The sequence below is a fragment of the Pseudorca crassidens genome, chromosome 15 (genome assembly GCF_039906515.1).
Source record: "Pseudorca crassidens isolate mPseCra1 chromosome 15, mPseCra1.hap1, whole genome shotgun sequence".
NCBI lineage: Eukaryota > Metazoa > Chordata > Mammalia > Artiodactyla > Delphinidae > Pseudorca > Pseudorca crassidens.
The window spans coordinates 85,876,042-85,898,675 of NC_090310.1; the positions used below are offsets into that span (position 1 = coordinate 85,876,042).

At 46.2% G+C, this 22,634-nt stretch overlaps 2 protein-coding genes across 5 annotated transcripts; one reads left to right on the forward strand and one right to left on the reverse strand.

The window, feature by feature from the left end:
* Positions 1–8,006: 8,006 nt before the first annotated feature.
* PPP1R3D (protein phosphatase 1 regulatory subunit 3D) lies at positions 8,007–11,517 on the reverse strand. Its single transcript, XM_067708631.1, has one exon. It carries the CDS (start codon positions 11,123–11,125, stop codon positions 10,229–10,231), a length of 897 nt encoding a protein of 298 aa, XP_067564732.1. The 5' UTR covers positions 11,126–11,517; the 3' UTR covers positions 8,007–10,228.
* Positions 11,518–11,579: 62 nt separating this feature from the next.
* On the forward strand, positions 11,580–18,126 carry FAM217B (family with sequence similarity 217 member B). Of its 4 annotated transcripts, none has more exons than XM_067708628.1 (4): positions 11,580–11,717; positions 13,243–13,354; positions 13,493–13,578; positions 15,149–18,126. In XM_067708628.1, the coding sequence occupies exon 4, from the start codon at positions 15,168–15,170 to the stop codon at positions 16,320–16,322; it is 1,155 nt and encodes a 384-aa protein (XP_067564729.1). In that variant the 5' UTR covers positions 11,580–11,717; positions 13,243–13,354; positions 13,493–13,578; positions 15,149–15,167; the 3' UTR covers positions 16,323–18,126. The 4 variants fall into 4 exon arrangements, 3 of the variants coding, with proteins under 3 accessions (XP_067564729.1, XP_067564730.1, XP_067564731.1); XM_067708629.1 differs by having other exon boundaries at positions 15,164–18,126; XM_067708630.1 differs by lacking the exon at positions 11,580–11,717 and adding an exon at positions 12,066–12,388 and having other exon boundaries at positions 15,164–18,126.
* Positions 18,127–22,634: the final 4,508 nt, after the last annotated feature.

A 22,634-nucleotide genomic window follows, 5' to 3' on the forward strand; every position in this document is an offset into this window, starting at 1 on the left:
GCAATCCCTATCAAACTACCACTGGCATTTTTCAGAGAACTAGAACAAAAAATTTCACAATTTGTATGGAAACACAAAAGAACCCGAATAGCCAAAGCAATCTTGAAAGAGGAAAATGGACCTGAAGGAATCAGGCTCCCTGACTTCAGACTACACTACAAAGCACAGTAATCAAGAGAGTATGGTACTGGCACAAAAACAGAAATATAGATCAATGGAACAGGATAGAAGGCCCAGAGATAAACCCACACACATATTGTCACCTTATCTTTGATAAAGGAGGGGAGAATATACAGTGGAGAAAAGACAGCCTCTTCAATAAGTGGTGCTGGGAAAACTGGACAGCTGCATGTAAAAGAATGAAATGAGGACACTCCCTAGCACCATACACAAAAATAAACTCAAAATGGGTTAAAGACCTAAATGTAAGGCCAGAAACAATCAAAGTCTTCGAGGAAAATATAGGCAGAACACTCTATGACATACATCACAGCAAGATCCTTTTTGACCCACCTCCTAGGGAAATGGAAATAAAAACAAAAACAAATGGGACTTCATGAATCTTAAAAGCTTTTGCACAGCAAAGGAAACCATAAACAAGACCAAAAGACAACCCTCAGAATGGGAGAAAATATTTGCAAATGAAGTAACTGACAAAGGATTAATCTCCAAAACATACAAGGAACTCATGCAGGTCAATATCAAAAAAACAAAGAACCCAAACCAAAAATGGGCAGAAGACCTAAATAGACATTTCCCCAAAGAAGATATACAGATTGCCAATAAACACATGAAAGAATGATCAACATCATTAATCATTAGAGAAATGCAAATCAAAACTACAATGAGATATCATCTCACACTGGTCAGAATGGCCATCATCAAAAAATCTACAAACAATAAATGCTGGAACATGGAACTGAGTGAACTGATGAGGATGATTATAATTTTTGTGACTTTCTGTTTGAATAAAAAAACAAAAACAGGGCTTCCCTGGTTGCACAGTGGTTGAGAGTCCCCCTGATGATGCAGGGGACACGGGTTCGCGCTCTGGTCCGGGAGGATCCCACATGCTGTGGAGTGGCTAGGCCCGTGAGCCATGGCCGCTGAGCCTGCGCATCCGGAGCCTGCACGTCCGGAGCCTGTCTCCGCGACAGGAGAGGCCACAACAGTGAGAGGCCCGTGTACCACAGACACAAAAAAAAAAACCCAATAAATTCTGGAAAGGGTGTGGAGAAAAGGGAACCCTCTTGCACTGTTGGTGCAAATGTAAATTGATACAGCCACTATGGAGAACAGTATGGAGGTTCTTTAAAAAACTAAAAATAGAACCACCATACGACCCAGCAATCCCACTACTGGGCATATACCCTGAGAAAACCATAATTCAAAAAGAGTCATGTACCAAAATGTTCACTGCAGCTCTATTTACAATAACCAGGATATGGAAGCGACCTAAGTGTCCATCAACAGATGAATGGATAAAGAAGATGTGGCACATACATACAATGGAATATTACTCAGCCATCAAAAGGAACGAAACTGAGTTATTTGTAGTGAGGTGGATGGACCTGGAGACTGTCATACAGAGTGAAGTCAGAAAGAGAAAAACAAATACCATAGGCTAATACATATATATGGAATCTAAATAAAAGAAAAAAAAAGGTCAGAGGAACCTGGGGTTGAGACGGGAATAAAGATGCAGCCCTACCAGAGGGTGGACTTGGGGATACGGGGACGGGGAGGGGTAAGTTGGGACAGGGTGAGAGAGTGGCATGGACATATATACACTACTAAATGAAAATGGACAGCTAGTGGGAAGCAGCCGCTTAGCACAGGGAGATCAGCTTGGTGTTTTGTGACCGCCTGGAGGGGTGGGATGGGGAGGGTGGGAGGGAGGGAGATGCAGGAGGGAAGAGATATGGGGACATACGTATATGTATAAGTGATTCACTTTGTTATGAAGCAGAAACTAACACACCATAGTAGAGCAATTATACTCCAATAAAGACGTTAAAAAAAAAAAAGAACACAGAGGATAAGTTATAAAGCCCTACATATGTGTAACTATAATCCCAGGAGAGAAGATAGTGAATGTGACCAAAGCAATATCTAAGAAATGATGACTGAGAAGTTCCCAAAACCAATAAAATACATCAAACAATAGATTCAAAAAACCCCATGAACCCCAGCAGGGGGAAAAAAACACCCAAACCCTGGTGCACCACAGAAAACTGCTGAAAATCAAGATCAAAATCAAAATCAAATATCAAACTGCTGTCAGAGAGTAAAAAAGACAGGTTACTTTTAAGTAGCATCAATAAGACTAGTAGATGACCAATAGAAACTATAAAAGCCAAAAGATTTAGAATAATAACTTCTTTAAAGTGCTCTAAAATTGGACTTAAACTACACATTGGACAGATGGACCTAACAGACCTAGACAGAACTTTTCATAGAACAGCTGAACACACATGCTTCTTAAGGACGCATAGAATATTCTCCAGGATAGATCATATGTTAGGCCACAAAACAAGTGTTAATAAATTTAAGAAGACTGAAATCATATCAAGCATCTTTTCTGACCACAAATTGGGCAACCTAGAAGAAATGGAACCTAGGAGAAACATACAACCTATCAAGACTGAATCATGAAGAAACAAAATCTGAACAGACCAATTATTAGTAAGGAGATTGAGCCAGTAATCAAAAACCTCCCAACAAGACAGGTCCAGGACCAGACGGGTTTGCCAGTGAATTCTACCAAACATTTAAAGAACTACTAACACCAATCCTCAAACTCTTCCAAAAAATAGAAGAGAAAGGAACACTTCCAAACTCATTTTATTAGCCAGGCTTATGCTGATACCAAAGCCAGATAAGAACACTATGAGGAAAGAAACTAGAAAGTTCTGAAAGAAAAAACTGCAAGCTAGAGTTCTATAACCAACAAAAGTACTATTTAAAAATAAATGGAAGAATCATCCTATTTGTTATTAAAATGTATTACAAAGTTGCAATTACTAAAAACAGTATTAAAAATAGGAAATAGACAAATGGATCAATAACCAAAAGAGAATCCAAATGCATACCCAAGTATATATTGGAACTTCATATATGAGTAAGAAGGTTTTGCAAATAGTAAATGTAAATTAGTCAGTAAATGCTCCCAAATGCGCAAACTGGCACTGGGAAAACTGACTCACCATATAAAAATATAACATCAAGCCCCTTATTTCCCGCATTCACAAAGCAAACTAGATAAGTTAACTACCTAATGTAAAATGAAAATATTTAAAAACCATTAGAAGGAAACACAGGAGGATATCTCTATGACTCTGCAATGTGAAAACATTTAAAACATAAAAAGCACAAAGCATAAAAAGTAATAGATATGAACTTTCTGTACATCATTGTCTCCTTCTCTCTCTCACACACACATACATAATTTCATTAAGGACTCTCTATTCACTCTTAATCCAGTACTCAGTATTGCCCCAGCCGGTCCTATAACCGTGAACACATTCACCTTAGAGAAACATTTCCTTTGCCTATGCCTTTAAAAGAAGGGGACTGCAGTTAATTACACTATTCTGTTTATTTTGTATGTTAGAAATCTTCCCTAATAATAATGTTTAAGGGACTCAGGGCGGGGTGGGCGGGGGTTGGGGGGGAGGGTAGGCTGAAACAATGCAGAGAAGATTGCAGGTTGTGCTGATACTGACATTTTAGTCTCTGCTTCAGAAAGGAGGTAAAATTTGAGCAACCTAAGTGCTCAGGTAAGAGAAAAGACATTAGTTAACTGTCAAATCCTTCCTCTGGCAGAGCAAAACTACAGTTGATTCTTGCATAATGAAAAACTGCTTCCTAATAGTGCCAAATGTCCATTTTCTTGCTTCTCTTTGTATTCCAACTTGTGGCTCTGGAAGTACTAGCAACTAAGTGCACAGTATTTGCAACAATTGCACATGGTGACTGAGAAACATTCTGTAGTTCTAAGCAATTGCTATTATTCTTTAATTTGTATATATGTAAATCTAGACAACCACATGAACATGACATATTTACAGTCAGATGGCAAGCAAACACTAGAATAATGACTAAGTTTATTTTATAAAAATATTTAATAAGATTTATTCAAAAATAATTTCAGTGTTATCAGAACGATTTTATTTAGATTAATGTTCGTTAGTAATTTGTATCTACCTTAATTTTAAGAAGAATTTAATATTTCAGAAAATATTAAAGAAACAATACCTTTTAATTTTTTACACTTATTTCACGTTTCTGGTAAAAGTACTCAAATTAGTACATTTTGAACAAAATTACATGTTGTTTTAATCCTTAAATCATACTATCAATACAACAGAAAATAAGTAAAAATCTTGACTATACTGATTTTGCTAAAATGAAAAGAAGTTTATGAAATGTGTACTAATTTACGAATTATATAGGTCATTATTACTTATCCAAAATTCGGCAGTCCATCATCAAATATCCATAATAAATGCGTTCAATTATCTTTGATATTTTGCCAACACTCAGTCATAAAAATAATAGCTTCACACAAACTTTTCTATTTCATTACGATGAAGGTATGTGTGAAACTGAAGACTTTATTGCACCACTTGAAAACTCGACTGAAAAGTTTAAGCACTTAAAATATTTCAGGGGCCTCTGTTTGTACTCTTTCCCTAGGATCAGCAACTGTTGGGGCACGCCTGCCTATGGCGGAATGCTTCGCTGCATCACAGATACAGCAACCTGAGTGTGAATTTGCCATGTCATTTACAAGGTTACTCTGAGATATGACATACAGTGCAGAGGAATTACTTACGGCCAAGAGACCACAAGGCTCACAAGACGGCTTAGTTCCTAGTCTACTTTTGTGCAAGAAGTCCGTCAAGGGGAAGGAAAATTAATGTCTACCCAGGCAGAGTTATTTTTTAAGAAAAACTGAACTAAACAATCCAGCGACTCCTCCCTCCCTTCCAAGGCTGAATGCATACTGGCTCTAACAGAGCCCCAAACTGGGTACCATCCATGATACAAGACAAACATCTGCGACTGAGAGAGAAGGCTAAGTCCTGAGGGAAACGTAAGCAACACACTCATCTTTCCACCGCCCTGAGTAAACAATTAAAAATACCTTTATGAAGCGCTATGCACGAGCACAAGGAACAACAGAACGACCTGAGAGACCCAGCACAGAATTATACTTTTTCAAGAGGAGTCTGGGGGGCGGGGGGTGGGGTCAACTAAGCGGGCTTGGCGCTCTGGTTTCCTTACAGGCAACACAGACCTTGGGACAAGATGAATGTGCACGCGCAGGCGCATGGCAGGAGGAAGGTTTAAAAAACACCCAACAGCTTGACACAGGCATACACTCTTTCCCCAAAGCTGAATGAATGAATGCAGCAAAGCCCTCTGCGCCACCAGAGCAGACGCCCAACAGTTGGGACTGTGACGCCGGAAGCTGCCCGCGCGCCGGGGAGGAACCACCACCTTCTCCTGTCACCACTAAAGAGTTACCACAAGCTACTTCACGACACCTGTAGCGGCATCACCCACGACACCCAGCGCACAGACCCGTTTCATCCTCCTTCTGCGACCGGGGACATCAGGACATGTGGCTCCCCCCGGAAAGGGGGACCATGGAGAACGCGCTCGCGGCAAAAGGCTGCGGGACAGGGGCCGGGGAGGAAGGGCGGTGGCGAGAGGGGAAACACGTGTGCGCACTTGGCTCTCCGGAGAGCAGAGAGCACGGGCCCCTGCGAGGCCAGCTGCTAACCCCTCCCCGCCCCCCACACACACCTGGGCTCTGTTACATCGTTTACGACGCTAAGCTGCGGGTTCCGCGCCCACTCCGGAAGCCCCGGCCCGCCGCGTCTCCACCCGCGTCGCCCTCAATTTCGTGATTCCGGCCACTGCTCGCGTCCTTGGTCATCCCCCGACCAGCGGATACGCGCTCCCCCCGATCCCCCCAACCCCACCCGAGCCCCGGACACCCGCCGCAGGCCCCTCACGACCGCACGCCCCGCGACCCGTCGGCGCGAGGCCCGCACCGCCCATCGGACGCCCCGGAGTCGGCCCCCCTCAGCCCCGGCGGCGCCGCCGCCCCGGCCGTTTCCTCAACGGCTTGCCTCAACCGTCCGAAGGCCGCTCTTTCGCTCGCTGGCCCGCCCGGCCCCTGAGGCCCAGCCGACGCCGCAGCTCCACTCGCGCACCCCGCCGTCAGGGAAGTCCTCTCCGGCGCCCAGCTCAACCTGCCGGCTGGAGTAGGCTGCCGCTGCCGCTGCCGCCGCCGCCCAGCTTCGCGTCTCCCTTAAGCGAACGCCGCCGCGCCTCACGCAGCCGAGGGAAGGCGGGAAGTGCCAGTCCAATCGGCGTCGCGTGCGGTCGGCGTCGCGTGCGGTCGGCGCCGCGTCCAATCAGCGCCGCCGGCCTGACAGGCCCCGCCCCCCACGCCGGCGCAAGTGCCGCCCGAGGCCGGAACCAGGGCCGCCGAGGTGGGCAAGGCTCAGGGCCCCAGGTAAGTGGGCCGGCCGCGCCCCGACACCGACCCCTGACCCCGGTCGGCCGGCGGCCGCGCCGCGAAGCTCTCCCCGCACGGACGCGCCGCGAGAGAAGACGACAGTGTCCCTCGTCTGCCTGCAGGACTTGAACCTGGAGGGCCGGAAGCGCCGGCGGCTCAAGAAGACTCCAGGGCTCCCGACAGCCACCCGCGAAGGCTGGAAGGGGCCGCAGTGACACGGGGGCACTCGGCGAACCCGCGGGGACACGATGGTCAGAGTGCCCTGAGACAGGCGCACGCTGCGGGCCAGCAGAGGGCAGCGTAACCACTCCGGGCCTGTCCCCGCTGACAGCCGCGCTCTACCCCGCCCCGCCTTACGTTCCGGCCCCGCCCCGCCCCTGCCAGGGTTTCCTAGAAGGAGGGGCTGCGAGTGCTTGCCCTCTCGTTAGCCTGAACCCCAGACCCCTGGGGCACAGAGCGCTGAGGCCATCTAGGCTTGGCACTGAGGGGACTCATCAACAGTGTATTCCCAGGCTTTTTAGAATGTTTCAATTTAAAGTATCAGTTTAAATGATAAAAGCAATGGATGCTTGTGGTGTAAACTGTGCAAGCAACTCAAATAATTACAGCAGACAAGCACAAAAAATTAAAAGTTAGTGATTTCTCACCTTGCCACTTTTTAGTAGAGAGAAGAAAAATGTCAGAGCCCTTTTCATTATTATTATACAATTCAACCTTATTTGAATTGTTTTTAAATAGGTTTTTAGATTATGATGTCAGATGGAAAATCTTATCACTCAATCCGAATGGGCTTTCAATTAAATGTAACAAGCTCTTACTGGGTACATCTCATCACATGGCAGAGAGAGATTGGGCTTTGGCGTGGGTTCGAATGCTAGCTTTGCTACTTACCAGCTGTAGGGCTCTAGGTGAGCTCCTTAAACCTCCCCGAGCTTGATTCATTTCAGCTGAGAAAATGGGGAAATTATCTACCAGGTACTGCAATTTTCAGAATTAAATGAAATCAAATACATACAGCACCTAACATTTTAGGCAAGCAAATAAGAGAGGACACAATAAGTGTTAGTTTCCTTGCCCTGTGTTCAAAGCTTTGTAATTGAGTGAGAGTCACGATCGGGGTGCTGGTGGGGGGAAGGCAGATACACACTAGTTATTCCATATACAGGCTTCAGTAAGCACTAAGGAAGTACAGTAACTGTCCCATCCCTTATGTCCCACTAGAGCTTTCTTCACATGTAATACTGACGTGGCATAAAAGGGTGTATTTCAGTTTCTCAAAGACATACACAACTGTGCTACTGAAGTTGAGGTACCATCATACGATGCATTTATTTACTTATCTAGCCAAGATCCTAAATGTGACAGCCTTTTAGGAAGGATGAGACTTATGTGTGAAATGACAATCAGCATGCTTCTAAAGCCTTGTTTCACAGTAATTAGACCACAAGAAAAACACACTTCAACTAACCACTTGTGAACATATACTTTAATATTTAGGCTTAGGTGAAGACACCTTAAATGGCAGGTATTAAAATATGTTTGGGAAGACAACCCAAGAATTGCACAATCCACAACAAAATTTGAACGTCTAGGCCACATAACTGTGTTTTCAGGCCTGAAAATCTCCTGAAGCTGTTCCAAAGCTGCTTTATTAACTGGACAGGTATATTTAAGCTTTAAAATTTTTTAAACGTTGATCTTTTTTCAAAGGCACATGGAGATTCTCTTAATATTAAAGATATAACATTTACTTCATATTCCGTGACCAGAACCTTTTTGGTAAGTGACCTTCATATGGATTATAAGATTCTCTACATGCCTTTACATAGCAATACATTTGCCAGCTCTAGCTCATACCTGAATGCTGTGGACAACTGCCTTGCACGCTGGGCTGGGACCCAGGCCCTCACAGGCTTGCTGAACTAACTGGACAGTTTGTCAAATAGCAGGAAATGCAACCAGGCTTCTCTCCCTCTTGCGTGTCAATGGCGTACACAGTGCTAACAGCCAACGATTGTTCAATATAGTCACAATATTTTAAATCAAAGTTCCATATTCTTAGATCAGAAGGTACCAAAGAAAGCCACCCCTATTGATGGAATTTTAAAAACAACACAGTTGCAATTATAAAAAAGAAATTGGTTAAAAGGCAAAATGTGTCCTTTACATACTTATTTGACAAATGGCAACAAACATTCAAAAATTTAGAGTCAGTGCATTGGTGACAGCTATCACAAAATTGATTACACTGGTTTCAGCTGTCTCAGAAACAAGCTTCCTAAGTTGGAGACCGTGTCCATCTTAGCTGGGTTTTCACACCTCAGTGCTAGCACCTGCCATCAGACCAACACTCAGCACCAAAAACAATCACCAGCCCCTCACTGAGGTTTTAAGTTCTTGTGGCAGTCTGCAGGGGACAATGGCCTTGACTTCTTGGTTAGAGATTTAAAAAAAAAAACAACAGCATTTAACATTTTAAAATTGGGAAACAAGTCCAGATGAGGTTATAAACTTTTCTATCTGAAGGCGCAAAGAACAAAGTTGGCAGGTAGCTGATAAAACCAGGCATATATAAATACAGTTTAAAACACTTAAAAAGTATAAATATTTGTGTATTGTTTTTCCTCCAGTCTGGCTGTTGCTGAAAATACCTGCTAGTTCCACTTGGTAACGTGATTTCTGAAAGATGACTGCTGGAACCTTTGACGCTCAAGAAGACATAGAGTCACCTTAATTCATCAAAAGGTCATCACAAAGGGCATCGTTACCTGAAATTCCATAGAGTTGCCTGAAAACTGAAATAACTTAAGGCAGAATTTTTTAAAATATTTAGGTAGTTCAAATCTAAACAGAATGGCCTGATAAAGTGCAGATACATAATTATCAAACATGTACAAGAATAATACATGACGTGCGAAAGGAGACTGCAGAAAGGGCTGGCTCTTTTGCTAGTTAAAAGTTTTAAGCATTTTCTTCCTTCGCAATTGCTGATGCAGGAGACACACAGCCTAACCGGGCAGCCTGAACTCCCAGGAATGGTTGTAAGATGACCAGATGAGGCATAAATTTCTTGCCTATTAATAGTTTCCCGGCTGTTAGAAGCCTACAGACATTGGCAAGCAAATGTGATCACAGGTTTTTCTTGTCCCAGGGCAGGAATGCCACAAGGGACCACAATGGGGGTCACACTGTACATTGTTTACAATGGGCACAAACACACAAAATGACTTTTTTTCTTTTTTAGCTTATTAAATCCAGAATGTTCCGAAGAAGGCATCCACCAAGGGTAAAAAGTCCCAATGTCACAATGATGACAAATAACAGCTATATTCACAGAGACCCAATCAGGACACACGCAAAAGCCACAGGCTTTCCCAGCGGGAGGATGCAGGCCTTTCCAAAACCACCTGCCTGGGCCTTCTTCAGAGGGGCCAACGCACCCATGAGTCTACCCACCCAGCACCCTGCCCCAGCATAGGACACAACTCGGCCTTCTGGCACCTGAGCTTACTTTTTAGACCAAGTGACACAGACGATGCAAGTAGAAGACAGGACGGGCCATGCCAGCACACCTTACAGTAGGAAGTGAGGTCAAACGACCTCAGTTAGGAGATGGGGTGTGAGAAAGGGCCACTGCCCAGATGCGACAGCCCAGCCAGGAAGTGAGCGCGGGTGCGGCCTGCGCGCGGAGTCTCAGATGAAGTGAATCCAGCTCTCCTCGCACTCCCCGCGCGGCATGTGCAGCGCGTGGTTGCGGCACGTGAGGCTGTAGTCGCGGCCGTCGTTGTTGTCCCAGTACTCGGCGCCGGCCACACAGTAGCGCAGCGCGAAGTGCACGCGGGAGCCGAGCTCCAGCAGGAAGGGCGGCACCGGGAAGCCGAAGGTGAAGACGTCCTCGGCGCCCTCAGTGCCCGCCGGCCCGCGCCACCGTGCCACAGCCTCGTGCACGCTGCGCCAGTCGGAGAACGTGTAGCGCACCACCACCTGCTTCTCGAAGGCCAGGTTGCGCACGCGCACCGTACCGCTGACGCCCAGGTCTGAGCAGGTGACGCGCTCCAGACACACGAGCTGCCGCCCCAGGCGCTCGCCGAAGTCAGGGGTCTCGACGGGCGGCGGGAAGTCAGGCACCAGGCACTGCAGGGTGAACTCCAGATCCTGGCTGCTGCAGCACAGGTCCGAGTTGATGGCGAGCCGCGACAACACATGCAGCGGCACGGACGGGTCGTCGCCCGCGTTGAACACCTTGACCTGCGCCAGCTCCAGGCCCAGAGCGTCGGCGAAGCGCACGCGGTTCTGCCGGCTGCAGCCCGGCCGGCACGCAGCGCCCTGCGCGCCTGCGCCCTTACGGCGGCGCTCAGGCAAGCTGGGCAGCGAGCGCGCCCGCCTTAGGATAATGGGCCGCAGGCAGGGGTCGCAGCCGGACGGCGCGGGCGGCGGCGGCGCGCTGCCCGGGCTCCCGGGGGGCCTGCAGGGCCGCGACTCCCGGGCCGCGCCGCCGTCCAGGTCCGAGAGGCAGCTGAGGCTCCGCGGGGCGGGCTTCCGGAAACCGGCGGCGGCGGGGAGGACCGCGGAGCCTGGGTCTCTGAACATGGCCCGGCCGGCCGTCGAGCGATGGGGAGGTGGAACCGAGGGGCGGCCTCCCGACCCCGCGTCCGCTCCCTCGGTGTCCCCGGCCGTGCTCAGCTGCCCCTGGGGAGGGTCCGCCGGAACCTCTGACTGCAGGGGATCCAGTGGGCCGGCTGCGCCCTCCCCTCGACAGCCACTTCGCCCCTCGAGTCCTCGCCCGGGTTTTTCGCTTTGGGCAGCAAAAAAAAAAAAAAAAAAAAAAAAATGCTGATTTCAATCGATGAGTGCTTGCTCTCGTGGAAGCTTTTCGGGGCCACCGCGGAGCGCGGGGTGGCGCCGGCCTTCTGCTTCCTCCCGGGTGCCTGGGGGAAAGCGGTGTCCGCCCAGCGGCCGCTCCCACCCGCGGGGCCCTGGCGTTACTTACACGGCTGCAACTTGTCGGTGCAACTTCCCGGCGAGCCTCCGCCCCGCCCCTCGTGACGCGACCGCGCGCTGACTCCCGCAGCCCGAGCGCCGCCGCCGCGCTTGCAGCAGCGCGCCGCAGTCCGGCCTCCCGCCCGGGCCCGGGAAGGAAGGCCGGCGGCCGCGTCAAGTGTCCTCGGCGATCGCGAAACAGGTCTGATCAATCTCTGTCCGCGTCTGCCTGGCCCGCCCGCCGATCGATCATAGTTCCGCGTCTGCACAAACGGAGGACCAGGAACGTGCATGCTGCTGGTCCTCGGATTTCTGGGTTAATGGGGGCGGGGGAGGCGTGCAAAACCCGGCCTTTCCAGGAGCTCGTCCCCAGGCTGATTTTAAGCCTCGAGGCTAGCCAGCTCTTTGGACGTTTGCACTGCAGCATGTACCCTAGGCCAGACCGAGGGAGCCTCGCTGCGTAGAGGAGAAGCGTCCTGTCCCCACGGCACCCACAATGCTTTGCCGCCCGGGACCGTCCCCGGGGGTGGGGAGCAGGCGGCGTGGCTGCGGCTGCGGCTGTCTCGTGGCGCCGCGCCGGAGAGGAAGATGTGGGAGTAACAGTTCATACCCTGGGTGACATATGCGGTTGCCTTTAAGCAAGCAGCCTCTGGCGCTTGGGACGCGTTTCTGGAGCCAGAATCTCAGACTTTCAGCTTTGTTCCGATGGGAGCCGGAACCGTCAGGGAAACCGGAGCTTGTTTTCTGCGTCCTTAGGGACCCTGCAGGCTGTCATCTGTCTCTAATTTGGTGCAGAAAACGGCACAGCCTAGGGTGTAAAGCTTGCCAGGTGAAGGCGAGAAGATGGGCGTGCACCAGGCTAATTGGAGGAGGGTTGGTAAAGAACGTTTTCTACGCCCAAAACGAATCAAGCCGTTGATTATGGTATAATTCATTCACTGTGAGGGCCCGCATGTGTTTTTTATTCCCATCGTATGTACACTGACCAAAATGGCACACGTGCTTCTTTTGAAAAATAACACAGCAAAGTTTTAGGAAGGAAATAAAAATCTTCTATAATCCCACCTCTTCCATTTTTCAGAGGCAAGGGATATTATGGAAGAAAGAAATACGTATTCACGTTCAAATGGGGCACTTTTAGTAGCCCACTCAAAATAAGAGGCGAAAAGCAACCTTGGGTGGTACAAATCAACAGAATGTCACAAAGAGATAACATCGTGTGATGTGTATGAAGATACTGATATGACTTTTTCGTGGATTGATGTGATAGTGAAGGCAGGAGACTTGAAAGAGAGCCTCCACAGCAGAGTTTAAGCTCCACAAGAGCAGGGCATGTGTGTAATCCTGCCGTTTTCTAGGCACTCCTGTAAGTGTTTGTTGAAAGAACGAACGAATGAATGAATGAATGGACATGGGAACTTCGGAGCAACACCCGACCTTAATTAGCCCCACAGATTTCCACAGCATGTTATTTCCAAGGGGATTTTGTGTGTGGGTATGTGTGGGTATGGGGAGAGAGAGAGAGGGAATCCATTTGTAGTAGTGTGATCTTGTATCTAATATCCACTGTGAAAAACAAACAAGATTAAACCGTAAATAGAAGGCAATATCCTTCCACCAGTTTTTCTATACAATTTGAATATTTAAGAACAAACAAGTGAAAACCAACAATACTGGTGATAGGACCGTTTGCAGTCAGTACTTACCGACACTTCTGTTGCTTCTAGTTCCGGTGGTAAGGAGTCCTTTCCAAATATAAGAGGAATAAAGAAGTTACTTCCCCTGCTGCCATCATCTCCCAACAGACTGAGCAAGAATATTTCGAGCGCTACAGCAAAGGTGATGTAAACTTTGAAGTAAAATCTTATTTAGATTTGTTGGGTTTCTTTTCCTGTTTGTTTCTTGTGTGTGTGTGTGTGTGTGTGTGTGTGTGTGTGTGTGTTCAGGGTATTTATTAACTACGTGTCTGTTTTTTAGACAGTCCATCAAACCCTAGATGATGATCAGCCGTGTGACTTTTTCAAGAAAGGGAATAGGGTGAATAAATCTTATCAGAAAAGCAGGTAAATCGTTTTTCATGTAATTGCTTTATCTTGCAAAAGGCACGTTATCTCAGTTCTCCAGATTGATATGTGTGGTTGGGAAAAAATATGTCTGTTGATAGGAAATATATATTTCTTGTCTGGCAGAAATGATTTTAAACATTACTAGTTGGTAAAAATTCCAGAGGTCATAATTCTTGCACTGCTGGCAGAATCCACAATTTTGGGTAAATCCCTTAATCATCTGTCTATGTTAGTTTCCTTTTATATAAAAAGGATACTGTTAACGTTTATGGATGCACACAGACAGCTAGAGGTAAATGAAAGTTTTAACAATATTGGCTATGAGTTCTAAATAATGGCAATTCCTTTATCCATTTCGTCAACATTTATTGAGCACGTGTTATGCTACTGGCAATGATTTAACCTCCAACGTGTTTATTTGTTAAGAAGTGACACATTTTCAAGTAATTGCTTAGTGTGGTGGAAACACAGACGAATGTAAACCAGACAGATGAACCTCTGAGGTTTCCACAAAGCATGTTTACCACCCAATTCTTTTTTTTTTTTTTTTTTTTTTGCGGTACGCGGGCCTCTCACTGCTGTGGCACAGGCTCCGGACGCGCAGGCTCAGCGGCCATGGCTCACGGGCCCAGCCGCTCCGCGGCATGTGGGATCTTCCCGGACCGGGGCACGAACCCGCGTCCCCTGCATCGGCAGGCGGACTCTCAACCACTGCGCCACCAGGGAAGCCTTACCACCCAATTCTTTTAAGCCCACCAGACTGATATTGCTGAGAAGTATTATTCATCTTGGCAAAATGCTACGTTCTTGGTAAATAAGTCAAAAAGAAAATATTTTCAACTCTGATATGAGACCCTGTCTCAGAATAAATTAGAGGCAGGAGCAGTTGCCATGCTGGTAATGCACACGGTATTCACAACGTCTACTTCCCCGCCATTTGAAGGATTGCATTAAACCTATTTTTTAAATTCATATTGTGTTAAAAGGTATGATTTTATTCCTGTTCCTCTGAACAGTTTTCTGAGTGTGTTTTCTATTTGAAAGCACTTTGACGAGCTTTTGGTTTAAGGTGTAGGTTGTACATGCTACACTTTTCCTTAAGATTTTTGTCAGCTCAGAATTACCACCAGTCAGTGATTACGTTCTGTAAAACCTGCATTTTACACCCGTTTACCTTTAATTGAAAATGGGCGTATGAAAGCAAGCTGTGGGTTTTACGTGTTCGTGTTATTAAGCACTGCTCATCATTAACAGGACAGAGCCCTATGAGAGATGTTACTAATGTTTAAAATGATGATATAAGCACGTTATGAAATGTTAGTGTTTTTCTTAAAAGCTAATGTTTGATGTAAAACAGAATCCATGCATGGACTCTGGCACCTGCTCTATGATGTTTCCTAAGTAGAGTGTGAAGTGGAAAATTGTCCTGTAACTTCTTCTGTGAGTTTAAAGGCCTCACATTTTCTAATGCCTCGCGATAGCTGAAATCTACCACCAGGGGGTTCTTTTGGTTCCGTTGTTCAATCATCGGCTGGCCAGTTTTTGTCAGATGGACTAAGAATTGCAGGTTTATTTCTCGCAGCAATATGAATGCAGGCCCCTCTTGGAATAAAGTACAGCGTCCAAAGAATTCAAGAAAAAGGCAGAGTAAATCCCAAGTCCCCCATCTCTCGTCCCAGCCGAAAAGCAGTCTCGGAGGATGTGTCCCCCAACCAACTGAGGATAAACTGAAGGAAAGCATTTCCCCGGAAGGAAACCCCAAAAGGAGTCCCCTTGGCTACAGGTGTCGGGGGTCCTCAGGGAACAAGTTGTTTCTGGACTTTCAGACGATGAAAATTATCAAAGAAGATGCTGAGGAGGACAGTGCCAGTGACCTCTCTGATTCAGAAAGAATCCCCGTCCCCCCTTCTCCCCTCACGCCTCCAGATCTTCATCTTCGGGCCGAAGAGATCGATGCGGCTCACTTCGATCTGCACCCAGGGCAGGGTCCCACCCAACAGCCCGAATACTCCTACCCTGACTTCCTCCCGGCCCCGTGTAACTCCTGGGACCTGCGGGACATGGCTGTGCTCTTGCACTCTGAGCGCAGGACAGAGGCCGTGCCCAGAACCGGGGGGCTGCTGGGGAAGTACATCGACAGGCTTGTCCAGCTCGAGTGGCTGCAGATCCAGACTGTCCAGTGCGAGAAAGCAAAGGGGGCCAAGGCGAGGCCTCCCACTGCCCCTGGGACCTCGGGGGCTCTGAAAAGCCCTGGGAGGAGCAAGCTGATTGCCAACGCTCTGTCCAGGCCTCAGCAGGAAGGGCCTCCGAAGTCAGGCCCTTCACGAAAGAAAAACGTGCACCGTGAAGAAGTCCATCCATCCTATTACACATGTGAGGCTTCCACCAAACCCCTCGATGTGCTGAATAGCAGCAGACTGTGTTCTCAGAAGCAAACCCTCGACGTGCAGACAGAGGAGAAGAAAAAGAAATCCAACAAGAGCTCCAAGCTGCAGCACTGGGATCTGTCCTGTGGGGACAGCGGCGACCCTAAGATCAAGAGTAGCGTGAACCTTCGCCTTCCCAGGCAGCCAGCGGTGATCGGGGACTCCACGGACACCTACAAGGCCTCCAGAGCGCCAGCACATGCAAGTCTTAAGCAAAAGGGAAATGCAAATAATTGTGCTCGAGCCACTGTATCCAGCGAGAAAAAGCTCAAAACAAATGGAGTAAAACAAAACACACACAAATTCAAATCATAACTGAGACGATGAATTGCAAGGACCTGCAGGTGCCTCAATATTAGAGTTCTTCCAAAAGTTACAATACTGTGAATTTTAAGAGACTTTGGGATTACTGACACTGAAGAGGTTGACCAGTTCTTTAGTCCACGCCACGCCCACCCAAGCCACAACAGGGTCGTTTCCAAAGAAGGGTGTCTTTCAGTAACCATATTTTGCGTTGACAGTCTTAGGCAAATGAGAGCCCTTCAGATAAAAATTAACCAAGGTCTGTGCCATATAAAGAAATAAAACGACAGCTCTCCAAGGGAAGAGTGGACTAAACTTCTGAAACCTCAGCCAGGCCACGTACAGCGCAGGTAAACTAGTGCGTCCTGCTTCAAACGGTGTAGAATCCTGAAGGTCTGAAATAGGGCTCTCTGCATCCTCATCCTAAACTATTCAAGCAGAAGGTCCGGGCATCTCACTCCTGGGGAAGCTTCGGCTCTTCCTCGAGTTACGGAGCAGCTATTATGAGCAAAGTCATTTATCACTAAGCTGCCTGCTCCTTCCAGACAGTGGAATCTAGTGCTTTCAAACACTTTCCCTGATATGGGTTTAAAAAAAACAAGGCCGGGCTTCCCTGGTGGCCGCCCTCCCACTCCCTGCTCCCAGCAAGATTATAAAGTCCTGCTCTTGCAAATGAAGACAGATCATCATTCTGATGATTCTTCCCACGGCATCTCTTCAGAGAAGCCACACACGCCGGGGATTCTGGTGCCAACTGTTTCATTCTTCCTCCCATCACGTGCTAACAACTGTGCTTAGACCCACCGACATCCACTGGGACGAAGCCTGCACGCTATTTTAAGTTCAGCTTAGAAAATACAGAAATGGACTTCGCCACCACCTCTAAATTGAAAAGGCCTTTTTTTTTCAAGCGGGCCTCTCACTGTTGTGGCCTCTCCCGTTGCGGAGCACAGGCTCCGGACGCGCAGGCTCAGCGGCCATGGCTCGTGGGCCCAGCCGCTCCGTGGCATGTGGGATCTTCCCGGACCGGGGCACGAACCTGCGTCCCCTGCATCGGCAGGCGGACTCTCGACTGCTACGCCACCAGGGAAGCCCTCTCTGCTAGATTTTTATGCAGCTGTTTATGAAGTATTCCGGGTCGATAAATCTCTGTAAGCACATTACATATATTTACACACATCTATATACACACATCTATATACACGTATATACGCCTGATATTAATCCCACAGGGTTTATGCTGAGCTGCCGCCTCTACCAGTAATGCACCTGTGCAGGTACCCTCAGAGACCTTTCCCGGCCTCGCGTATGTCTGAGCTGATTGAGAAATGCTGAGGTAACGCCTCGAATGTTCCATTTGTTCCTAGCTCTTTGACTTGAAGTTGGTTGCTTAATTGGGGGGGATAGCTATAATGTCACATGTTAAGACAGTTTTAAAAGCCTGAAAAAGTGGCTTGTTTACTTTTTTGCCTCGGGTTGGTAGTTTATTTTAACCAACATTATTGTGATTGGATCAGAGCTCCTAATGAATACAGGTTCATTATGGAAGATAAGCACAATTTTATGATTTCTGATGCACACATCTTAATGCACTAAATGCGGCAGATAAAGATCTTGCCATTCAAGCAGACAACATTGGAGAGTTGAGTCAGGAGCTCATTCAGTTCATCAAATCGAAGCCATTGAATCTTGTGACACGAGTCATTGTATTTCTAAGAAGTGCCTCTCATTTCTGTGGAGATGTTTACATACATGTTGCATTTAAACCAATTAAAATGATCCAATAAAATAAAATAAATGGTAGCAAAAAAAAAAACCCAACGTTTAGAGAATGTAAGAAGAACTGCTTCAAGCTTAGGATCAGGGGAAAAAGTAAAAACAGTACAAAAATGAATTACAAATATATATCAGTATTAGCTACAATTGTTTAGGTTGAGACTACTTCTCAAATCTTTAATGACTAAACTGGCTGCAGGTTTGTAACTTAACTGGAATAGGGTGGGATTGGTGGCTATGACAGAAAAGATGGGGGAGAGGATATCATTGATTAGTAGTGGTTCTTAGGCCTATTTGGTTAGTTTCCAGAAGGAAGAATTTCTACCTTCCATGTTTAAATATTATCTATTTCCTCTTTCCTTTGTGCTCATTTACATGAGTAGTAAAATAAAAATATAAAACTCTTGGTGGTACCGTATTTCAAGGTAATAGAGAAGCAGCATTTATTACTTATTCATGTACATGTACAGAGCACCCTTCAAAATGGCCTGAAAATATTCAGCATGTTATTTGCTGTGTAATTATTGTATGCTTGGTTTTGTATATAATAAAACAATACACGTAGGTTTTTGTGAATCTGGACTTTTTCCTTCCTTGAGATCAATTAAACACTAGAAAAATATTGCCTGGATTTTTCTGGTATGGTTTTCATTTGCCTTTTATGCAGTTTTATTTCAGAGTTTGTCTTATTTCTCTCCCTGATTAGTTCAAAAAACTGCTTGAGGGGGAAATTCTGTTCCAATTCCTTTCTTAATACTGAGCAGCGTGCATGGCAGCAGTACTAGAGGCATCTGAGGAGCACCCCTGGCTGTACCTTTCTTGGGTCCCTCTTCCTTTTATGACCCCCAAAGGTGGTTAGGGAAGCAGATGAAAATTCAATAAAATTGACGTAACGTGGTAGAAATCTATTGCACGTGAACTTACACATCCAGAAATGAGCCCCGTGCCTTTTCGAGGAAGCCCCCCGGCTGGGAGATGGCAGTTGTGGGCAGCTACTGGCATAAGCATTCTGAAAGGTTTCCTGCCCCTCTCTCTAAACTCACTCTGACAATGAGGCGCCCTCTTTTGAGTCTACCAAATAGTGGCAGTTTAAAAAAATAATTTTGGGGTGTAAAAAAGCAAGTTCACTGAGTAAATTTCAATCTTACTGACTTTATTCTGTGATTCACGAATCAGCAGCGTCGAGTCCAGCAGCTAGAAAGGAGCTCTGCAGGGCTGTATAAAATGGAACGACAGGCAGAAGGGAGCCGGACGAGAAAGTTATACCAGCAAAAAGCAGATTGGTTGTGTCAAGGTCGCCTGCCTTTAGGGGCCAGGATGGCAGGGGGCGGACCAGGCAGGCGACTGAACGAGTCCCGACTGGGCTGTTCCGACAGACTGGCTGAAGATTCCGTCTGGGGAGAGCTGAAACTAAGTCTCGGTTTGGTGAAGTGGGGCTTAGCATAAGCGACTCATTTGGGGCCTGCTGTCTTGTTTTTAACGGGGTTTACAAATAATTTTTTGATAACTTGCAAGTTAACCATGCTGGAGGTTTTAAATCATTTGTTTGTACAGAAAACGGTAGATTATCTTTGGATGCGGCTCTTTTCTTATCCACGAGGTGGCATGTAAACCTTTTCGGGAAGCACTGAAGCGGTTCTGTGAATGCCTTCTGCCCAAATGGAGACATTTTTCTTGTAATCAAAAAGACATGGGGAGTGGGGAGGACTGTTTGATTTCAGACACAAGAAGATTAAGACTTTTCTCTTTGAAAGATTTAAGGATTGATTTGAGCAAAAATCAATTCAAATTGAGCAGCAGCAAAGCCTTAGAGGTTCGGAGCACTACTTACTTCCCAGACAGGAGCTGAGGGCGGAAAATTTTATAGAGAGGATGCAGAAGCAAGGAAATCATTTGATTGGCTGTGGCTTAGGTGGTCCTGCCATTTGGGAAAGCCTGATTGGCTGCTGGTGACTGGGTTGTTTTTCCTGCTCTTGAGGCATTTGCAGGAAATACTCCGCTTAGGGTTTGGTCTGCTTAGGTAGGCGAAGAAGGGGTTAAAACCACCTCAGTCCAAAAGCCTCCCTGCATCGACTTTGATATCATAAAACACTATTTATAGCATAGAAACAATGCTCCATGAAGGAACATAAATCATTCGTTTATAAAAATCTTCAGAGAGACCCTGTTTCAAAAAATACCAATCGTATATCTGTCCTCAGCAATTTGGTATTTAAGGAATTAACTGTGATAACACTGGAAAATATATATGGAACTTTAAAAATGGGAGAGTCGTACATAGAACTGTCCCAGCTTGCATGATATTTTAGAGAAAACTAATGATGCATATTTAACTTTCGATCCCGTTCAGCTAGCACAATTTTAGGCCTTACTCCTCGTATTGTGAGCCCCACTTCAGACCCACTAATGGTGAAGGAGTTCAGAACACACCACCCCGAAACACGGCGCTCTGGCGTTTGGATGATTTTGAGTTAGAGGCACTCGAAAAACAGCAGGTACAAGACAAAACACTCCTACCTTTCTGCATTCTCCTAAAAGCAGGAAATTACATTCCTCTATGAAAGATGTGCTCCTTATACCAGGAGGAAAGTAACGTTTTTCATCGTCAGGGATGAGAAGTTGAGACCGAGAGAACTCTACACAAACTTGAGTTGTTCAATGATTCTTAACTTCCTCTAGCCGTCCACATCGTGGACGACAATTGCCCACTTTGTTCAACCTAATATAAAAGCAAGTTAGTGTCACCATTTCTCTGGGTCTTCATTCTTTATGAAGGCTTCTGGGTCCTGGAAGACCCGTGTTGAATAAATTGGCGTGCTTTTCTCCTGTTGATCTGTCTCATGTCAATGTAGCTGTCAGGCCCAGCCAAAAATAACCCTAAGAGGGTGGAGAGGGGCAGAACTTGCCGCCACAAAATATGCCTCTTTGGCATGAGGATTTTTTTAGGCTGATCATTTTTGAGAAACAGCAGACACTGGAGAGGCTTTGAAAACTGAGACGTTACCCTTTTGTAAAAAGATATTTACATTAAGGGAAATCTCCATCTGTAAGGGTGTCTTCCTCTCTGTGCCTGGAAGAGGAGGATGAACTAAATCTAGAAATTCTTATCAGTCTTATCAACTCTTATATTAAGGCAGGAGTTAAACCTGCATAACAACTATACTCCCGTTTCCTGTGCTTTTCCTGACAACTTCCTTTTTCACTCGCTCTCCCAAATCCAACATCTTTTGTCTTTAGCTAGAGATGGTATTTATGGCGGCTGGGCCGTGTCTGGGAGTTCCTCACTTTTCCTGGGTGTCTCCCATGTATGCAGGGAGCATACAAGTTATTCAACTTCTGTTGGTTTTCCTTGTGTTAATCTGTCTCTTATTACAGGGGATGTCAGCCAAGAGGCTAGAGGGTAGGGGAAACATTATTTTTCCTTCCCCATGTCAACTACAAATTGGCGCTTGCCATCCACCTCTACAAGGGTTAAATCACATGTTGCTGCAGCTGCTGACCTTCGACACCCCCTGAAAGGAGCTCAGGGTGGAGAGCAGAGATGAGGGACTCTGTGCTCTGAAAAAAACTAGCACAACAGGTCTTCAGATAGTTAGATATTTCCATGAGTCATTTTTAAGAGCCCACTTCTTGTATCTCCTCGTATCTAGAAAAGTACTACAATCCTTCATGGTGACGTCTGCTCCTCGTTGACTAGCAGAAACCTTCTGCCAAAAGATATGTGTTTGACTGCATGTACTCCCCCTTCACCAAAATCACATCTATACTGACCTTCCCCCCAACCTCTTTGGAGCGATTTCTCAGAGCTCTCTGAGATGCTGTCTCCCAGGCTACAGTCCTCATTTTGCCCCCAGTACAACTTAACTCACGACTCTCACATTGTGCTTTTTTTTTTTTTTTAAGTTGGCACTCACAAGGGTAAAGGTAAACGCTGGCTTCCAGAATCAGAGTCCGTGTTTTAACAACATCTTTGGAGGTTAAAGTTTGAGAAAACTGCCTTTATGGCACTTAAAGACTGCAAGGTTGAAGTGGCTGCTTTGATAGCATCTCACCTGCTGGACCAGTCCCCTCTCATGCTTTGGCCACTAACAAAGCCTTTTGCTTACCCCGGTCTACTTTCTCCAGGGCTTAAAGGCACTTAGCTGGCTCTTCACCTCAAGAATAGGTCACTACTCAGCCAACAAAAAGAAGGAAATTTTGCCCTTTGCAACAACATGGATAGACCTGAAGGGCATTATGCTAAGTGAAATAAGTCAGACAGAGAAAGACAAATACTAAATGATATCACTTACATGTGGAATCTAAGAAATATAACAAACTAGTGACTATAACAAAAAGGAAGCCGACTCACAGATATAGAGAACAATCAAGTGGTTAGCAGTGGGGAGAGGGGTAATATAGGGTAGCGGATTCAGAAGTACAAGCTGTTATGTATAAAATAAGCTAAAAGGATATATGTAGGGAATATAGCCAATATTTTATAATAACTATAAATGGAATATAATCTTTAAAAATTGTGAATCACCCGTAACTTATTAATATTGTACA

Excerpts from the sequence above, each read along its gene's own strand:
- PPP1R3D (XM_067708631.1), bottom strand. The coding sequence starts at position 11,125 with ATGTTCAGAGACCCAGGCTCCGCGGTCCTCCCCGCCGCCGCCGGTTTC.
- FAM217B (XM_067708630.1), top strand. The coding sequence starts at position 12,138 with ATGCGGTTGCCTTTAAGCAAGCAGCCTCTGGCGCTTGGGACGCGTTTC. Across the intron at positions 13,355-13,492 it reads TTTCGAGCGCTACAGCAAAG|ACAGTCCATCAAACCCTAGA; the intron begins GTGATGTAAACT and ends TCTGTTTTTTAG. Across the intron at positions 13,579-15,163 it reads AAATCTTATCAGAAAAGCAG|CAATATGAATGCAGGCCCCT; the intron begins GTAAATCGTTTT and ends TATTTCTCGCAG.